This window comes from Chrysochloris asiatica, unplaced genomic scaffold (assembly GCF_000296735.1).
Source record: "Chrysochloris asiatica unplaced genomic scaffold, ChrAsi1.0 scaffold00038, whole genome shotgun sequence".
NCBI lineage: Eukaryota > Metazoa > Chordata > Mammalia > Afrosoricida > Chrysochloridae > Chrysochloris > Chrysochloris asiatica.
The window spans coordinates 4996768-5015346 of record NW_006408556.1 but is presented as its reverse complement, the minus strand read 5'-3'; the positions used below and the strand labels follow the sequence as shown (position 1 = coordinate 5015346).

At 38.0% G+C, this 18579-nt stretch overlaps 1 protein-coding gene across 3 annotated transcripts in view; it reads right to left on the bottom strand.

Annotated features, from left to right (window-relative positions):
* The window catches only part of MAPK14 (mitogen-activated protein kinase 14), a 115402-nt gene that overhangs the window by 22283 nt on the left and 74540 nt on the right, over nt 1-18579 (bottom strand). For all 3 annotated transcript variants that reach the window (XM_006860402.1, XM_006860404.1, XM_006860403.1), the window contains exons 4-8: nt 9952-10063; nt 7682-7711; nt 7267-7314; nt 3560-3674; nt 2885-2956 (exon numbers count right to left, since the gene is read on the bottom strand). In XM_006860402.1, coding sequence (XP_006860464.1) covers nt 2885-2956; nt 3560-3674; nt 7267-7314; nt 7682-7711; nt 9952-10063 — 377 coding nt within the window. The remainder of the gene's footprint in view (nt 1-2884; nt 2957-3559; nt 3675-7266; nt 7315-7681; nt 7712-9951; nt 10064-18579) is intronic.

The window sequence follows — 18579 nt, the reverse complement described above, 5'->3', positions numbered from 1 at the left end:
CATGCTTTAGAAACTCTAGGGTTGGCTTGTGAGGGTGTGCTGCTGAGAACCAAACCTCCCCCTCAACAGACACCAATATGACGACTTAACATTAACATTGGATAGGAAAAACCCAGAAATGATAGTCATCAACATATGAAAAACATTGGTATATTATTGGCATGTGCAGCACACACTATTTGTGTAAAATACAGGAGATGTTTTCTAATATCGTTCCAGGCCCCCAAGTCAATACTTCAGATTTTTAATTTACTGATCTTATTTGTTCATAAAAGAAAGTGAGGAAAGATGCCTAGCAAAATAACTATTGCAGGATTAGCAAGGTTAAAACTAAAATCCAACTGGGTTCACTTTAGGTGTACTGAACACTGGCTGCACACTCAAATCCCCTGGGGCACTTAAAAACTCCATCAAAGCCTGTGATCTCGCCCACACCACCTGAAGATGAGTCTCTGGAGCAGTGCCCAAGCACTGAGTGTTTCTGAGGGCTCCCCAAAGTGATTCTGATGCACAGTGAGGGAGAACAGCAACTAGAATATAAGTGATTACAGACTTCAGACAAGAAAAAATAATAGAAAACACCTTCTCTTGTTTCATCTGGCAACGAAAACTACATCCAACACAGATGGCAACTGACGAGAGGAGGGTTATATGAGGGGGCTTCAAAAAGTTCATGGAAAGATTATGGAGTTTTCCCACAAAGTTTTTGAAGCCCGCTCATGTAAGTTACAAATACAAATGCTTTGAATTTGATTTTTATGATCTAGGAGGACATCTGTCTGAAAAAGAGCCAAGGAGATAATGGTGAATTGTTAAAGTAGATTTTTTAAATGAATTCCTATATATTAAAGAGTGAATCCCTTGTTAAAAAGTTTAAATACTAAGTTGTCCATGTAAAGCTCACAATAGGAAAAGAAATATGCATCAAGGGAAGAGTTCTCACAGATTGAAAGTTAGCCTTCATAAAGAGGCAAGCTGTCAGGGAGCAGGCAGCTAGCTGTGAGAAGGGCCTCCAAAGGCCCAAGAACCACAATGCTTTGAAATAACCTTTCCCACCAGTGGCCTGCCAAGGTGATCCACTCTCTATCACCCACCACAGAATTAAAAAACAAAAAGCTTTAAATGATTCATAGGTAGGTACTAAAGTGGGAAGGTGATGGGGGCAATCATTTCCCAAAAGCCATTAATCATGATGACAGCTAACATTTACTGGCAGGCTCTATTTTAAGCATTTTACAGATAGTATCTCACTGAATTCTCACAACAATCCTATGAGGTATATATACTATTATTATCATCATTTTATGGTTAAGGAAACCAAGACACAAGGTTAGGAAACTTGCTCAAAGTCATGCAGCCTGGAACCAAAGAGCTAAGATCTAAACCCAGAAAGTTTCTTCCAGGTCCTATGCTATACTGTATCTCTTGCCATTTTTTGTGCCTGAGTGTCGGTGGCTGGCTGAATGTAAGAAGGAGATATAGAAGAGGAAGGGGACAGAGGACAGCAGCGGGTCTTAGGAAGACAAGATTGCAGGACGGGAATCTGTGATATATACCGAAGGAAAAGGGAGATTATAAATTTTCTCTAATTCTCTTAGTTTGTACTGGAATGTATATACCACATCTCTGAGAAACAGATATTAAGTGAATCAAAAAAGTGACAGATATTAAACTAACTTAGGCAAGAATAACATGAACTAGGTGCAGGGAGAATCTATTGAACTCTGTATCAACCCAGCAATATTCAGAGGGAAATAAAGAGCTTTACCTGAGGGGCAGAGGTTTTTCAGTTGATTAGCAAAGTATGACATTCTTTCTAGCAGAAGACAGAATATTTGAATGGATAGTATGTGTGTCACAGTCACCATAGAAATGTGTCTCAAACTGTAGGCAAACAAACTGATGTTTTGGTTGATAAACTCAATGTGTGTCTGCTTAGGTGAAGGGCTAAAACAGCTTATAGGCCTGTAGGCATGACAGAGTAACTATAGTATCTCTACAGGCCCAACGAATTCCTTCAAAGGCTCGCCAATCGGACTCGCCAGTACTCTCCACACCTAATTCTAGACACACGGAAAAATGGAGTTAACAGGTAATGGCATTTTCTCACAAACTTTTTGAGGCCCCTCCCCTTTGTAGTTCAACATTTTTTCTCATTTGAACATCTTCTCCTAATGGTACTGACAGAAGTTTCAATAAACCACAGTTTGACGTTACTGTTGCTAAACCAAGTATGCAACAGGTAGGAGAAGGCTAAAATAAAAGGGTCATGATGATACACACATTAGACAATAAGTCTGGCAGTAAATTAAGGGTTGGCTACAATCTGGGATAAAAATAAAGTTGTACTGGAAAAAAAAGGCACATGTCAGGATGACCTTATCACTTCTTGTTTTTACTATGTGTTGTTAAACAACAAACATAAGAAGTCAGCAGGTATATCATTACAGGGACCAAATATAGCCTTTTTAATACGTCAAGATAAAAGCAAGATATCCCTGATGTATAAATGGATATCTTGAATTCATTAAGTGTTTGCTCAAGCAGACTAAACCTGATTGGGATCTATAGCTTCCCCTGAGTCTGCTCGGGTCTCAGATCTGCTGGGCAAGATTAATATAATAAGGGACTCACTGTAAGATGATGACATATGAAAGATTTAAAGTATTTTCCAGTTTTTGAGGAATTTTTTGAACTCATACAGGTAAAAAATGGGCCATTTTCTTGGCAAGACAAGCTGCTTAGCAATAGGGGAAATTTCAATAAAGCATAAGTGGACTATAAAAGCAAGTAGGTGAGAGCCTTTCTTAGATGGGTAAAATATACTTCCATGGACACTGGGATACAGATAAGAAAAAAGAATCCATAGCTTTTGAAAGGATACGGTCTGTACCAGGAAACAGCGTTCTTCCAGTCAACAGCTCGGCCATTATGCAGCCCACTGACCAAATATCAACTGGCAAAATCAAAGAGAAATAAAAGTACAAACAACATCACTATTATACCTGACTATAAATGGAACCAAAGGTAAAATAATAATAATAATACATCCTCCCCCAAAATACATCAGCTTATTAAGACCTTCATTCCACTAAAGGGTTTCAAAGGTAGGGAAACTCAAAACATAGTTAAGGGGCAACAGTTTCTTATTGGTAAAATGGTGGATATTCCTAAGAAATATTGTGGGGCTAAGATTATAAATCCATGATCTTTAGGTAGAATCACTCAGAGAATGTACTGAAGATTTGAATAAACCAAAACTCAACTGCTAAATCAGAAAGTCTGAAAACTATGTGCAAGGGGGCTTTAAAAAGTTTGTGGAAAAATTCCATTATCTTATTTCTTTTAATTCAATCTCTACAAACATTTTGAAGCCCCCTCATATAAAAACCCCACCTCCTCTATTTGAACAACTGAAATATTTCCTATTGGTAGGCTTTAACAGGATCACTGATGGAAGAAAAGATGTTCCTTCCACCATCACCATCTCCACTCCTGAGAATATGAAATACACCCAACACGTATTAATAAGTCACTGACTAACCCAGGCAAGTAATACCTGTCTGGTTGTAATGCATCCAGTTAAGCATGATCTCAGGAGCCCTGTACCACCTGGTGGCCACATAGCCTGTCATTTCATCATCTGTATGCCGAGCCAGTCCAAAATCCAGGATCTAAGAGAGAGAGAAGAGATCAGACACTGGAATAAACAAACAGCTAAGACTTGTAAAGGAGGCAGGAAAATAACTCTGGTGCTTTATAATAAAGGAGAATGGTAAAACACTTCCACACACAGATTCCTAGGTCTTTTCTTGAAATGCATGGTAAACACACAGCATGAAGTTTAAAAAACAAAATACAGAAAGCAAAATAAAAATACTACTCCTAGGCATTTTACCAAGATAAATGAAAATATATGTACAAAGGCTTGTGTACATGATTACTCACAAGTGTTTTATTTACAAAAGCCCCAAACTGAAAACAACTCAAGTGTCCATCAACAGGTCAATGAATAAACAGATTGTGGAAGTTCATAAAATGAAACAATTCTCAGTAATAAAAAGGAATAAACTATTGATATTCACAACAATACAAATGAATCTCAAAAACATGATGCTAAGCAAAAGTCAAACACGAACACTACAATTATATTGATTTTATTCACACGAAACTGAAAAAAGATACAAGTTCACCTACAGTGTCAGAAAGACGCTCAATGGCTTCAAGACTGGAGGTAAGGAGCCTGCTGCTGGACACAGGGATGTATAAATCTGTCAAAATTTACTCTTAAGATTTTTATTCTATGTAAATCTTATTTCAAAGATGAGCAAAAAAAAAATTTCCAGACCTACTTGCTCTTTATATATAGTTAATTATCTTATCTCATATTATATTTTGAGTTAAGTAGATTTCTGGCATTTTTCTTAAGTACCTGTTTAATCTAACAAGGAACTCTTCAGGATTAGGATTGTTTGCTTGATATCGAGAATATAATTTTGCTTTATTGTAATGACTATATTATAATTCTAATTTAACTTTAAGATGAAAACAAGTCACCTCCTATCACTCTCAGTGTTGTTTGAACAGCTTACTAAATTCTCTGTTGCTTAAAATTTCAAAATTCGATATTCCTAAGGACCATGTACGTGATTTGTCCACTAAATTTTGCTGATTTTATTGTTGCTGCTGAGAAAATACACAGCAAACATACACGAATCCAACAGCTTCTCCCTGTACAATTCAGACACACCGATGACATTCTTCCACTTGTGCAGCCATTCTCACCCTCTTTTTCTGAGTTGTTGACATAAACTCTTCATTAACTTAAACTCTCTGCCCCCTAAGGGTTCTATTTAATCTTTCAAACTGTCATTTCATAATGACATAAAGAACATAATGCTCAATGACAACCTTTTTTACTATTTAAGCTAAACAATTTGTTCAGTTTCAAGTCAACTTCTGAGATACTTTTGGTTTAAGGTTTAAAGATGATCTCAGGGCAATAGTTTCAGGGATTCACCCAACCTCTATGCCTCTAAAATGTCTAGAATCTATGAGAATTTGAAGCTCTATGCTGTATCCCCACTCTTTTATTTAGGATTTTTCTATGGAATCTTTGCTCCAAATGTTCAGTAATGGTAACTGGGCACCATTCAATTTTCCCGGTTTCATGGTAAAGGAGGCAGTTGTTCACCATAGGCAATTAGCCATGTATTCCATATCTTCTTTTTATTGATTTTCCTTCTTCCTCTGTTGTTCTAAGTGACTAGAGACCAACTGTGCCTTGGAAGGTGGCTTGAACCAGAAGGTAGAGGTAGAACTTAACATGCTCTTAGGTCAATTAACTAAGATATCCCATGAAACCATAACCCTAAACCTCCAAACCAAGGAAAGAAATCAAATGAGGTTTTTGATTATACATAAACAGCCTCAGGAGTTATTTTATTTTTTTTAAATTGATCGGGATTGCATTGAGTCTATAAATTGCTCTGGGTAGTATTGCCACGTTAACAATATTAAGTCTTCCAATCAATAAACATGGAACATCTTTCTATTTATTTAAGTTTTCTTTAATCTTTCCCAGCAGTGTTTTATAAGTTTTCATTGTATAAGTATTTCATATCCCTGGTTAGATTTATTTCTGGGTATTTTATTCTCCTAGCTGCAATTGTAAATGGAATTGCTTCCCTAATTTCCCTTTCAGATTTTTCATTGCTAGTATATAGAGCCAAATGATTTTTGTTTGTTGACCTTGTACTCTACCTTTACTAAAGTTCTTGATTAACTTTAGAGGTTTTCTTATGGACTCTTTGGGAGTTTCTGTATATAGGATCATATCACCCATGAATAGAGATAATTTTACTTTTGTTCCTAATCTGGATAATTTTTATTATTTTTCTTGTTTTATTGCTCTGGATAGGACTTTTGATACAATACTGAATAAAACTGGTGAGATTTGGCAACCTTTTTTGGTTACCAATTTCAAGGGGAACACTACCAGTTTTTCTTTATTACGTACAATGTTGGCTCTTGGCTTTTCACATATGCCCTGAATCATATTGAGAAACTTCCCCTCTATTCCAATCTTCTTTAGGGTATTCATCAAGAAAGGATGTTGGATTTTATCAAAAGGTTTTTCTGTATCCATAGAAGAAATGATCAAGTGGTTGTTTTCCTTTGTTCTAAGGTTTTGGTAAATTATGTTTCTAATGTTGAACCATCCCAGCATTCCTGGGATAAATCTTATTTGTTTATAGTGTATGACTCCTTTAATATGCTGTTGGATTCTGTTCACTAGTATTTTGTCACATATTCATAAGAGATACTGAACCACAGTTTTCTTTTTTTGTGGTGTCTTTGTATGGCTTGGGCATCAGGGTTATGTCTGCTTCGTAGAATAAATCAATGAGTATTACTTCCTCTTCTATCTTTTGTTGTTGTTGTTAAGTGCCATTGAGTCAGTGCCGTTGAGTCGGTTCCGACCCACAGCGACCCTGTACAGGGTTTCTGAGGCTGTAAATCTTTACGGGAGTAGAAAGCCTCATCTTTCTCCCACAGAGCGGCTGGTAGTCTGGAACTGCTGACCTCAAGGTTTGCGGCCCGATTCGTAACAAGTTTAAATAGTATTGGTGTCAAATCTTCTCTAAACGGTTAGTAGAACTGTCCAGTGAAGCCATATAGTCCAGCACTTTTTTTAGGAAGTTAAGCTTTTGATCACTGGTTCAATTTCTTTACTTGTTATGGGTTTGGTGAGACTTTAATTTGCTCTTGAGTCAGTCTGCCTAAGTTGTGTGCTTCTAAGAATTTGCCCATTTCATTTAGGGTTTCCTATTTATTGCATCATAATATTCTGCCACAATTATCTTTATTTCTATCAGATCAGTTGTAATGTCCCCTCTTTCATATTTTTATTTTGGTTATTTCCACCTTTTTTTTTTGTCAGTTTAGCTAAAAGTTTGCTAATATTATTGAATTTAAAAAATAATTAGCTTCTGATTTTATTGATTCTACCACTTTTTCTTTTTTCAAATTTTATTTATTTCTGCTCTGATCTTTGTTATTTCCTTTCTTCTGGTAGGTTTATGCTTCCTTTGAAACAATGTAATTTTCATATAAAAAGTGGTGACTTTATAAAACCATTCCCTGTACAAGTTTGTCCAGGTGGCAAAACATATAACTTCTATTCATTTGCGTTCTCAAAGCTGTGTTCTGATTGGCACTCTGGAAGCTGGATAAGCAAACACTTGCCACTGTCTCTTATCTTACCTTCAGTTCACAATCTTCATTCACAGCTAAATTGCTAGGCTTTAGGTCCTAAGAGGCAAGTACAGAAAGGACAAGGTCAGCTTTACGATACATGGTAAATTTTCTTCAAACTGGTAAACTGTAAGGACCCCTGAAGGGTTTACCTTCCACTTTTGAGATGCCTTATTATATAAAATTAAGGCTTTCTCTAGCTGTTATCAGGTAATCTCTCCAATAGTTAGTATCTAGTCCTAATTAGCCATAAGCAAACACAAACAATACATCTTCATTGTCTAATCAATTTGAACCCAGAATAAAGTTGCAATCAACCAAAATTTCTTTTTGTAAAGTAAGTTTAGATCAAGATCTTTGCTAAATGCCATTTTTTCTATCCAATGTCCCCAAAATAATTTGATAAAAAAGTTATAATACATACCCTGTGAATTATATCAGCAGAATGTATATACTGTGGAAAAGAAAAAGGTCAGTCAAAAAGTTAGCTTTAACCTCATACTGTCATAAATTTGCAGCACATTTTCAGGAGTTAATAAAAACTGCTCATGTTGACAAGATTAGAAAGAACAAGTAATTATTTTTATTCTGTACATTTATAATTTATCATAACTAATTTCCACTACATGAGCTCTAGAATCTATTTTCTGGTTGGCACTCTGGAGCTCAATAAGGACTCAAAACTGCTAAATCTCACAGATGGTTTATTTTTAAAATACTGTATCTGTCCACCCTACAAAGAAATTAGCTTTCTTGAGGATTTTTTAAAATGTCGATGCCATACTGACCAGATATTAAATTATATAAAAAAATGATTGCTATTCTTTAGATGTTATAATGAAGTTTCATTTTGAAATATACATAATAAAGGAACTATGGATGGAATGATATAATGTCTTTATTTGGTTCAGAAAAATTTGGGTTTAGGGAAGTTAAAAGAAGCAAGGATTGGTCATATGTTAATTGTGGATGCTGATTTAACATGAGACTCATTATGCTGTGATCTCTACTTGTAATTTTGTGAGTGCTTGAAATTTTCCATTAAGAAAAAAAAACTTTGTTTTTTTTTTTAAAGGCCTTAAGTGGGAGACAAAGGAGAATTCATTCCTCAAAGTTATTGTTGATTTGAATGGGTATGGGAGGTAGAGTGAGATATATTAGTGTTAACTAAGATATGGTCAGGAGTCCTGGTGTGGCACTGTGGGTTAATGTGCCAGACTGCAAATCCATTTGAACTGTGGTTCAAGCTTACCAGCAGCTCCTCAAAAACCCTATACAGGGTCACTATGGGTTGGAACTGACTCGATGGCACTTAACAAGAACAAGATATGGATATATATATATGGATATATATGTGTGTGTGTATATATATATATGTGTGTGTATATATAGTTGTTAGTGCCATTGAGTCTGTTCCAACTCATAGTGACCCTGTAGAGGGTTTTCAAAGCTTTAAATCTTTGTGAGAGCAGAAAATCTCATCTTTCTCCTAAAGAGTGGCTGGCAGGCTTGAACCATGGGCCTTGTGGTTTGCAGTGCAGTGCTTATTATATGGAGCCACCATATATACATTTACACACACACATATACAGTTTTGTGGTGGTTGTGAGCCATGGAGTTGGTTCAACTTACAGCGACCCTATACAGGGTTTCTGAGGCTGTAAATCTTTACGGGAGCAGAAAGCCTCATCTTTCTCTCATGGAAACAGGTAGTTTTGAACTGCTGACCATGAGGTTAGCAGCCCAACTTGTAACCACTATGTGTGTGTGTGTGTGTATATATGTATATACATATTCCACAAATAATAAGAGTTTGTAACAGGATATTTGTACCTTTCATTCAAATACAACTATGAATGTGTTGGCGTATACAGAGGACAAAATGATGAGAACTTCCTAGATATTATTAAACGTCTTAAGACAATGAATTGCTGGGCCTGGGGGCTCAGGGCCATAGTCTCAAGGGACACCATGGTCAACTGGCATAACATAGTCCACAAAGACAACGTTCTACATCCTACTCTGGTGAGTAGCATCTGGGATCCTAAAAGCTCATGAGTGGCTGTCTAAGGTGCAGCTATTGGTCTCTCCATGTGTGGAAGAAAGAAGAGTGATGGGAATTAAAGAGTCTCGGAATCAATTAGTTCAATAGTTTCCACAACTTTGAGAGCAGAAGAACCAGACAGTGCCAGCTACCACTACAAACTGCTCTGAAAGTGATCGCATTTGGAAGTTCTCAGATAGAGTGAAAGAAAATGTGGAACAAAACTCAAAATTATTTAAAAAAAACCCACAAATGACTAGGCTTCACAAAGAGACTGGAGGAACCTGAGACTATGACCCTCAACCACCCTTCAGGTCTGAAAAGGAACTCATCCTAATGGCATAACTTTTTAGCCAAGCAGCAGATAAGTATTTAGGGGGAAAACACCACCAGTAAGGTATGGTCACTATGGAACTGTCAATTATACCTAAACACAAAGCTGAGACGGGTTGGGAAAGTGGGTGGAATAGAAATAGGAACCACAGGGAGAAACTGGGTTAACTGTTGTTGCATGGAAGGGATTGCAATCATTGAGATGAAACAAAATGTATGATTTGTTGAATGTAAAAGAGATGATCTTGTCTGCAAACCTTCAGTCAATTCACAATGAAAAGTTAAAAAAAGAAATAAAAGGCTGACACTGTCTGTACCTTTAGACCTCGGAGAATTTGGTAGATAAGGAACTGTACATGGTCATCTGTAAGCTTCTGACATTTCACAATGTTGTTCAGATCTGCCCCCATGAGATGGGTCACCAGATACCTAGAAATTAATGAAGAATTAACACAATAATCCAGAATCCCAAAGAAAGTCACCTTCAAAAGACATAACAAAGGTTTTCAAGGAAAGGAAAGGTCATCCAGTAAGTACCACTGTATTAACTAAAAGTTTATAACTACTCACAGGGGAATCATTACCAGCATGCTACTTTAGCTTTACCATCTGCCATCTAGATACAATTTTTTTAATACTTGTTCCTACTTGCTGTATCTTTCCCCAGATTCTCTACAGAAAAAGAAAAGCGCAAAGATGGAGCAGAAAGATTTATATGCTAGCATCAATTTTCTCATAAGTTTTATTATTACATGAGAAATATACAGTTAACTAAGATATGGCTATAATAAAGTACTTTTTATTTTTAAATCCACCATTACATTTCCATCTCAATACAAACACTTCAAATTATATGTTTTAAAATAGGAGTATCTTTAAACATTCAAACTATAATTCTCCTTTCTCATGAATTGGTAAAAGGATACTATTACAGGATTGTATTCCTATATATTTAGCTTTGAAAAAGGAGAAACACATTGTATCTGTGGGCAAAATGAGGCATTCCAAAACTTCTCCCTATAGGTGTGGTGGTAGTTATTAATCCCATCTTTACGTGCTAAGATTAGGAAACAATTACATTCAAGTCCAACAGGTTCACCACAGATATTCTAGACACAATGCCTTAACCCATTCATTACTGGATTATACAGATATGGGAACATAAAAACCAGATTCATATTAAAAAGGTAAAGCTTTTTAAAAAAAGAATAGGTTTTATATATAAGAATTCTTCTTCATTACTGAGGTTGGATAATAATATAAGTTAGGTAGGTGATAAAGATATGTTAAGTGCTGTGGAGTTGATTCTGATTCACAGTGACCCCTATGTGTAGGATTTCTGAAGATTGACTGGTAGATTTGAACCACCGACCTTGTGGATGTTAGCAGTGCAGTGTGGCGCTATAGGATAAGCACTGGACTACTAATCTCAGTCAATGGTTCCAACCCACCAGTGGTTCCTTGGAAATCCTATACAGGGCTGCTCTGAGTAGGAACCATGGCACTTAGCAATAATATATATTATTGATTTATTGTATGTATTGGAGCCCTGGTGTGGCACTGTAGACAAGGTTGACGGTTCATACCTACTAGCTGCTCACTCTTTAGAAAGCCTACACAGGGTTGCTATGAGTCAGAACTGACTTGACAACACTGAAAACCAACAACATTAATGCATGATATGAATAAATATGTGGCCTCTCTTTGCACATACACAGACCCCACACACTTTATTTATTACTTTCTCTTCTCCAAAAGGAATTGCTTTTCTCTGTCATAATTTCCCTATTGGGTTGCCATGTTCAGTTCTTAATTTCACAAAGAACACTAGAATTTAGCTTAGTTGTAAGCTTGAGGCAAGATGTCTAGCATTTCATATTTTTTAAAACTTCCATATTTATACAGCCTTGAGGTAAGAGTGGACTCTAAATATAATTTAAGGTGTGGTGGTTATGTGCCGTGGAGTTGGTTCCGACTCATAGCGATCCCGTACAGGGTTTCTGAGGCTATAAATCTTTACGGGAGCAGAAAGCCTCATCTTTCTCCCACTGAACAGCTGGTAGTTTTGGGCTGCTGACCTTGTGGTTTGAAGTCCGATTTGTAACCACCACGCTACCAGAGCTCCTTAAAGTGTACATTAGAAACTCCCCAATCCACTACCATCGAGTTGAGTCCAATTCATAGTGATCCTACATAGACTTTCTAAGGCTGTAAATATTTATGGGAGCAGCAACCCTCATCATTCTCCCATAGGGCAGCTGGTGGGTTTGAACTGCCAACTTTGCAGTTAGCAGTCCAGTACTTAGCTTACATATGGTGCCATCAGGGCTCCTGTAAAATATAAATTTGACTTTGTGATTTGTTTGCATAAAGGTAGTTTTAAGATATGTTCTAAGCTCAATGCAACAGTCCCAAAAGCAGGCAGCACTCATTCTGAGCAGTTTATGATGTCCATATCACATGCTCTCTCTTCCTGACAAGCCTATGAGATAAGTCCCATTAGTGTCCCCATCTCACTGATGAGGACACTGAAACAGAATAAGAAGTAACTTGAAGGTCAAAAGTATGAGGAGTTGAATCTAGTACTGTCTGACACAAGAAATCAGGATCTTAATCACAGCATATATTGTTGTTGTTGTTGTTAAGTGCCATCGAGTCGATTCCAACCCATAGCAACCCTGTATAGGGTTTCCAAGGAGCAGCTGGTGAGCGTGAACCACTGACCTTACAGTTCAAACGACTTTGTAGTCTGATGCATTAGCCCACAGCGCCATACCAGGATATAATGCATATGTTTTGTTATATGCCGCGGAGTAGGTTCCGACTCATAGTGACCCCATACAGGGTTTCCGAGGCTGTAAATCTTTATGGGAGCAGAAAGCCTCATCTTTCTCCCACGGAACAGCTGGTGGTTTCGAACTGCTGATTTTGCAGTCAGCAGCCTGGTTCATAACCACTATGCTACCAGAGCTCCAAATTCTTTCAGTTGACACAGAATTTAAGCTAAAAGAATACCCTTTATTTAAAAAAAGATTTATAATGTCATAACCATTTGGTGTTCTTGTTAAGTGCCATTGAGTGGGTTCTGATCAATAGTGACCCTGTATAGGGTTTCTGAGGAACAGCTGGTGAGCTTGAATCACCGACCTTGCAGTTCAAATGGCTTTGCAGTCTGATGCATTAGCCCACAGCACCACACCAGGACTTCATAATCATTAGTGAAGAATTATCTCCAAAGAATTTCCTGACGAACATTCAATACTTACTATCAAAGTTAATTTTTAGCTAACAGAGACAGAAATCTTGCAAGGACATAGCAATATCCCATCCTATTTACCATCACTATATATATATTACCATCACTTTATATCACTACATGTATATACACAGAGATCACATATGTTCCTGGTGTGGCACTACAGGATGAATATATATATGCAGTGTTTTGGTCTGCTGTGCGTAGGGTCACTATGGGTCGGTGCTGACTGAATGGCACCTAACAACTACACATATACATACATGTTGTTGTTAAGTACCGTGGAGTCGGTTCCAACTCATAGTGACCCTGCACAGAGTTTCCGAGGTTATAAATCTTTACGGGAGCAGAACGCCTCATCTTTCTCCTGCAGAACCACTGGTAGTTTCGATCTGCTGACCTTGAGGTTAGCAGCCTGATTCATAACCACTACCAGAGCTCTCTCTCTATATATATATACACACACACACACACACACACACACACATGCATACACATATCTGCATAATGTCGTTGTTGAGTGCTGTCAAGATGATTCCTACTCATAGTGACCCTGTAAAGGGTTTCTGAGGAACAGTTGGTGGGTTTGAACTGCTGACCTTGTGGTTCGAAATTCAGTGCTTATCCTACAGCACCATACCAGGACACATAATCTGACAACTATGAGAAGAATGTTCTGACTAACTTGAAATCAGGACTGCCCTAGAAAATCTGGGATAACAGTTGCCATATCTATAGTATCAATTCCAGAAAACTGTGCCTGGAGAGAGAATATTGCATGTGTACTACTCTTCTTAAAGCCCCCTTCCATCAGAGATCATATCCAATTTTATTGCTAAAATTTCCAGAGTGAGAGTAAGAGTATAACAATATTGCCTAAGTATATGAAATGAAACTGTTGCGTCAGCCTATAAAGTAGTCACTATTAAGTATTACTCCTGATCGGCTACAATAGAGTGGCTGAAAGCATTGTTAATGTCTTAAAGGAAGGAACCTAATCATTGTATCTTATTTTCATGATGTCCAAAGACTAATATACAACCACAGTGTCAAATTCTACCTTACTGCATGTAGGAAGCTTTTCAAAATAAATCTTGTAGCAATGGACCAAAGCAAGCATCGTGCAGTTACTGACTTTTTATGGAACACGTTGTTGTTAAGTGTCGTCAAGCCAGGTCTGACTCAGCAACCCTTATAGGATTTCCAAGGAACAGCTAGTGGGTTTGAACCGCTGACCTTGTGGTTAGCAGTCTGGTGCTTATCCTACAGCACCATAACAAGACTCCTATGGAACACATACTAACTTTCAAAACAGTGAGCAAAGGGGGTGTGTGTAGAAGGTGGGGGTTGCTGGAGCACATTTTAAGTATGTCAATTTCAAAAGGGGAGAGTCACAATTTCTGTAGCATTTATCTTTGGAAAAGTATATTTAATTACATTTTAATACAGACATGTCTAATATTGCCAACGTTTATAACAACTCAAATTAGTTAATGAAAGTTTGACTTGAGAACAGCTGGAAAACCTGAGTCCTCCCATCCTTAAAAGGACTTAAGAAGAAAGTAGGACTCCATTAAGCTAGAGGCTTAAAAGATGATTTCATGGCCTGATACAAATCTTGGCTTTTACATATTTTTTGTGAGAATGGTCTCATTGAAATTGTATTAAATTATAAAGACTATCAACAGCTCTCAAAGCAATTATTGTAAGTAAAATGGCCTGTACCAGCACAAAGACTGAATTCTATAGTTAGTGGTTTTAGTACCTTATTTAGGCAGCACCCATTCTACAGCTTCATTTATGAAACACTTCTTGGATAATACCCAATTGTCAAGTTGTCCAGAGTTAAAGAAAAAAAAAAAAAATTTTTTTTTCAGTGAATTATAAAAGCCCTACATAATCCAGTACCCTGTCCCCAGTTAGCTCTTAGACCCCATCATCTACATCTCTCCCCAATTCTCATTCGGCTCCATACTGGCCCTCTTACTGCCCCCATCCACACAGGACTCATTTTGCTAAAATTCAACTTCTCAATGAGGCCTATCCTTACCACTTCTTTTAAAATTGCATCTTAACATCTGCCCTCATACTCCTAATTCCCCTTACCTGCTCTATTATTTCTGTGTTTATATAGTATTCTATACAGACTCCTGCTAATAGCAGGAGTCCTGGTGTACCACTGTAGGATAAGCACTGGACCACAAGGTCGGTTTGAAGTGCAAGGTTGGTGTTCAAACCCATCAGCCACTCCTCGGAAACCGCATACAGGGTCACTGAGTCAGAACCAACTTAATGACACTTAACAATAGTAAAATAAGCACCAGACTGCTAATCACAAGGTCAGCGGTTCAAACCCTATATAGGGTTGCTATGAGCCGGAACCAACTCAACAGCACTGAACAACAACAACAACAACAACATACTATATAGGAGCCCTTGGATAGTGTACATAGTCAGGCACTTTACTAGTCTTCACAACGTTGGCAATTCAAACCCACCCAGAAGCACATTAGAAGAAAGGACTGGCAATTGGCTTCCGAAAGGTTATGGCCTTGAACACCCGACAGAGTACAGTTCTACTCTGCAACACACGGGCTTGCCATGAGTTGGACCTGACTGAACAGCCACTGGTTTTTGTTTGAAACATACTATGTAAATGCATTTTTTATCAGTAGACCAGGTTGTTTTAATGTAAGGGGTAGAAGCACCATTCAGAGGCCAGGAAGGCATCGTGGCAAGCTCACTTCAGAACAAATGATACTCTTCACTCGATGAAAAAGATGACTAAATGAGACCCTCCACATTATCTGCACCACCCAAACCAAATTCATTCAGTATTCTACCATATGATCTACATTACAGGATAACAACTAAGGACATGTTATCAGACAACTGGATCATCAATCAGTCATAAATGGTGACTACAGAAGGTCATTTGTTTGTTCACCAATCACTCCATCAACACAGGTTTATTGTTGGGCAGCAGGGTAGGGATGCAGCAGTTGAAAAGACAGAATTGAGCTGAGAGGAGGGCATATACCAATATCTAATCCTAATAGAGCATGATTATGGCTATAAAAGGGACATCAGACAGCTGGAGAGAACAAAGGAGAATCCCCTAACCTAGACTTAAACAGCAGGTGCTGTTGCGTTGACTGTGACTTATGGTGACCCTGTATGTGTCAGGGCAGAACTGTGCTCGACAGGGTTTTCAATGACTGCTTTTTGAAAAGTAGATTCTCAGGCCTTTTTCTAAGGTGGACTTGTATCTCCACCCTTTAGGTTAGCAGTTGAGCCCACTGACCATTTGCACCACCCAGGAACCCCATCCCAGACCTGTTGTTGTGCCATGGAGTCAGTTCTAACTCATAGTGACACTATGCACAGCACAACGAAATACTGTCCGGTCTTGCATCACCCTCACACTCATTGGTTGACGCAGGTTTAGGAAGTAGTTAATCAGGGAAACTTGCTCTGACTCTTTTTACCATTTTAAACCAGTTAATCTGAGAAAGAGATGACATCTTATTGCATATATCAGAGAAAAACTGAACTGGTGTTTTCTGTTGTTATTAAGTGCTGTCAAGTCAGTTCTGACTCAGCGACCCTATATGGGGTTTCCAAGGAGCAGCTGGTGAGTTTTGAACTGCACACCTTGCAGCTCAAATCGACCTTGCGGTCCAGTGCTGTTGGGTCCAGTGCTTATCCTACAGCGCCAAAAGGATACGTAACTCATTTAGCTTTCAAATGCACATCACTGATGTCATCATTTCCCCTCCCTCTCTAATTAAGAAATAAATTACAAATATAAATGTTAATATAGTTAGCTCTTTCAGCTTTCTTCTAGATTGCTTCTCTTCCTGTTATTTCCTATCTTAAGTACTGAACCTACTTACAAAGAATGAAAGTGTTTCTGTAAGCCCACATAAATGGGCTGGCTATTTTATTCAGTGATGGAGGAAGGCATTATTTCAAGCAGATAATGGTCATCAACTAGATTAGGGAAACACCAGCAACAAAAGACATAATTCACTAAAAGCACAATTTTATTTACAAAAGAAAAACAAACAATTTATTATTCTTTTAACATTCTCCATTCCATACATTTTTGTGTGCGTGTACATTTCCTTCATTTCGTTGACCATGGTGGTAGTGTGCCATGGAGTCAATTCTGACTCATAGTGACCCTGCACAGGGTTTCCGAGGCTGTAAATCTTTATGGGCGCAGAAAGCCTCACCTTTTTCCCATGGAACAGCTGATAATATCAAACTGCCGACCTTGAGGTTAGCAGCCCGATTCGTAGCCACTACACTACCAGAGCTCCTTATCAGAGCTCCTTATGGAACATAAATTCCAACCTTTACATCCCATCCACAGTTATCTGTTTCTTCAGATACAGTTATTACCTTCTTCATTGTTAAGTGCCATGGAGTTGGTTCTGACTTATACAACCCTGTATGGGGTTTCTGAGGAGCAGCTGAGGAGCTTGAACTGCTGACCTTGTTGTTCAAAATTACCTTCTTTAGAAGCCTGCCTTTACTAAACTCTCACACTATGAGTTCACTCAGTACTCTTGTAAATGGTTGGGACACTACAAACTTGTCTTGGTCCTACAGTTATTTTAGGTGAACATTTATGCTTTATTTCACTAATGAGACCATATGTAACTGGAAGGAGCATGGTGGCTCTGTAAGATAAACACTAGACTGAAAACAACAAGGTCGGTGGTTCAAGCCCACCAACCATTCTGCTGGGGAAAGATGAGGCTTTCATCTTCCACAAAGATTTACAGCCTCAGAAACCCTACACAGGGTCACTATGAGTCGGAAGCGACTCAATGACACTTAACAATAATACAATATACAGCTGGAAGACAGGCCTTAAGTTGTGGTATCTTATTACATACTTGAACCTAACATATTACGTACTCACTAAGAAGGGTGTGGCGCTATAGGATAAGTATTGGACTGTGAACCATAAGATCAGCAATTCAAACCCACTAACGTCTCCTTGGAAACCCTATACAGGGCATCACTATGAGTTGGAACTGACTGGACAGTACTTAATAACAACAAGAAGGACTGGCTGACTTTCAAATAATAATTATGGTCTTGAATCAAGACATTTCAGATTAGAAACAGATTCAGTGCCAAAAGAACTGGAGTGGATGGAATTTATGCATACTGTTAAATTCAATTCATATCTCTAAAGTATAGTTCCCTTTACCTGAAAATTAGATATAATAGTATCTGTCTTCCTGGTGTGGTGCTGTGGGATAATGCACTAGACTGCAAGGTCAGTTTGAACAGCAAGGCTGGCAGTTCAAACTCACTAACCGCTCCTTGGAAACCCTATACAAGGTTGCTATGATTTGGAATTGACTCTTCAGCACTTAACAACAACAACAACCTTCCAAGGTAGCTGTGAGAAAATATATGTGAAAGACCTTTATAAACTATAAAATGCTATTTAAAAAAAGTAAGTCAGGAAAGAGAACAAACAAGATGGCGGATCAGGTGGACGTAAGCAGAGAGCTCCGCCAACAACAACACAGAATACCTGACCAAGCAGGTTCAGGAGCTGGTCCCAGAACTCTGAACCGCATATAAAGGAATACTTAGAAGGTTGGAAGGCTCACAGCTGGGGGAATCTGTGGCAGAAGCAAGAAATCTATTGCTTTCTAGTCCG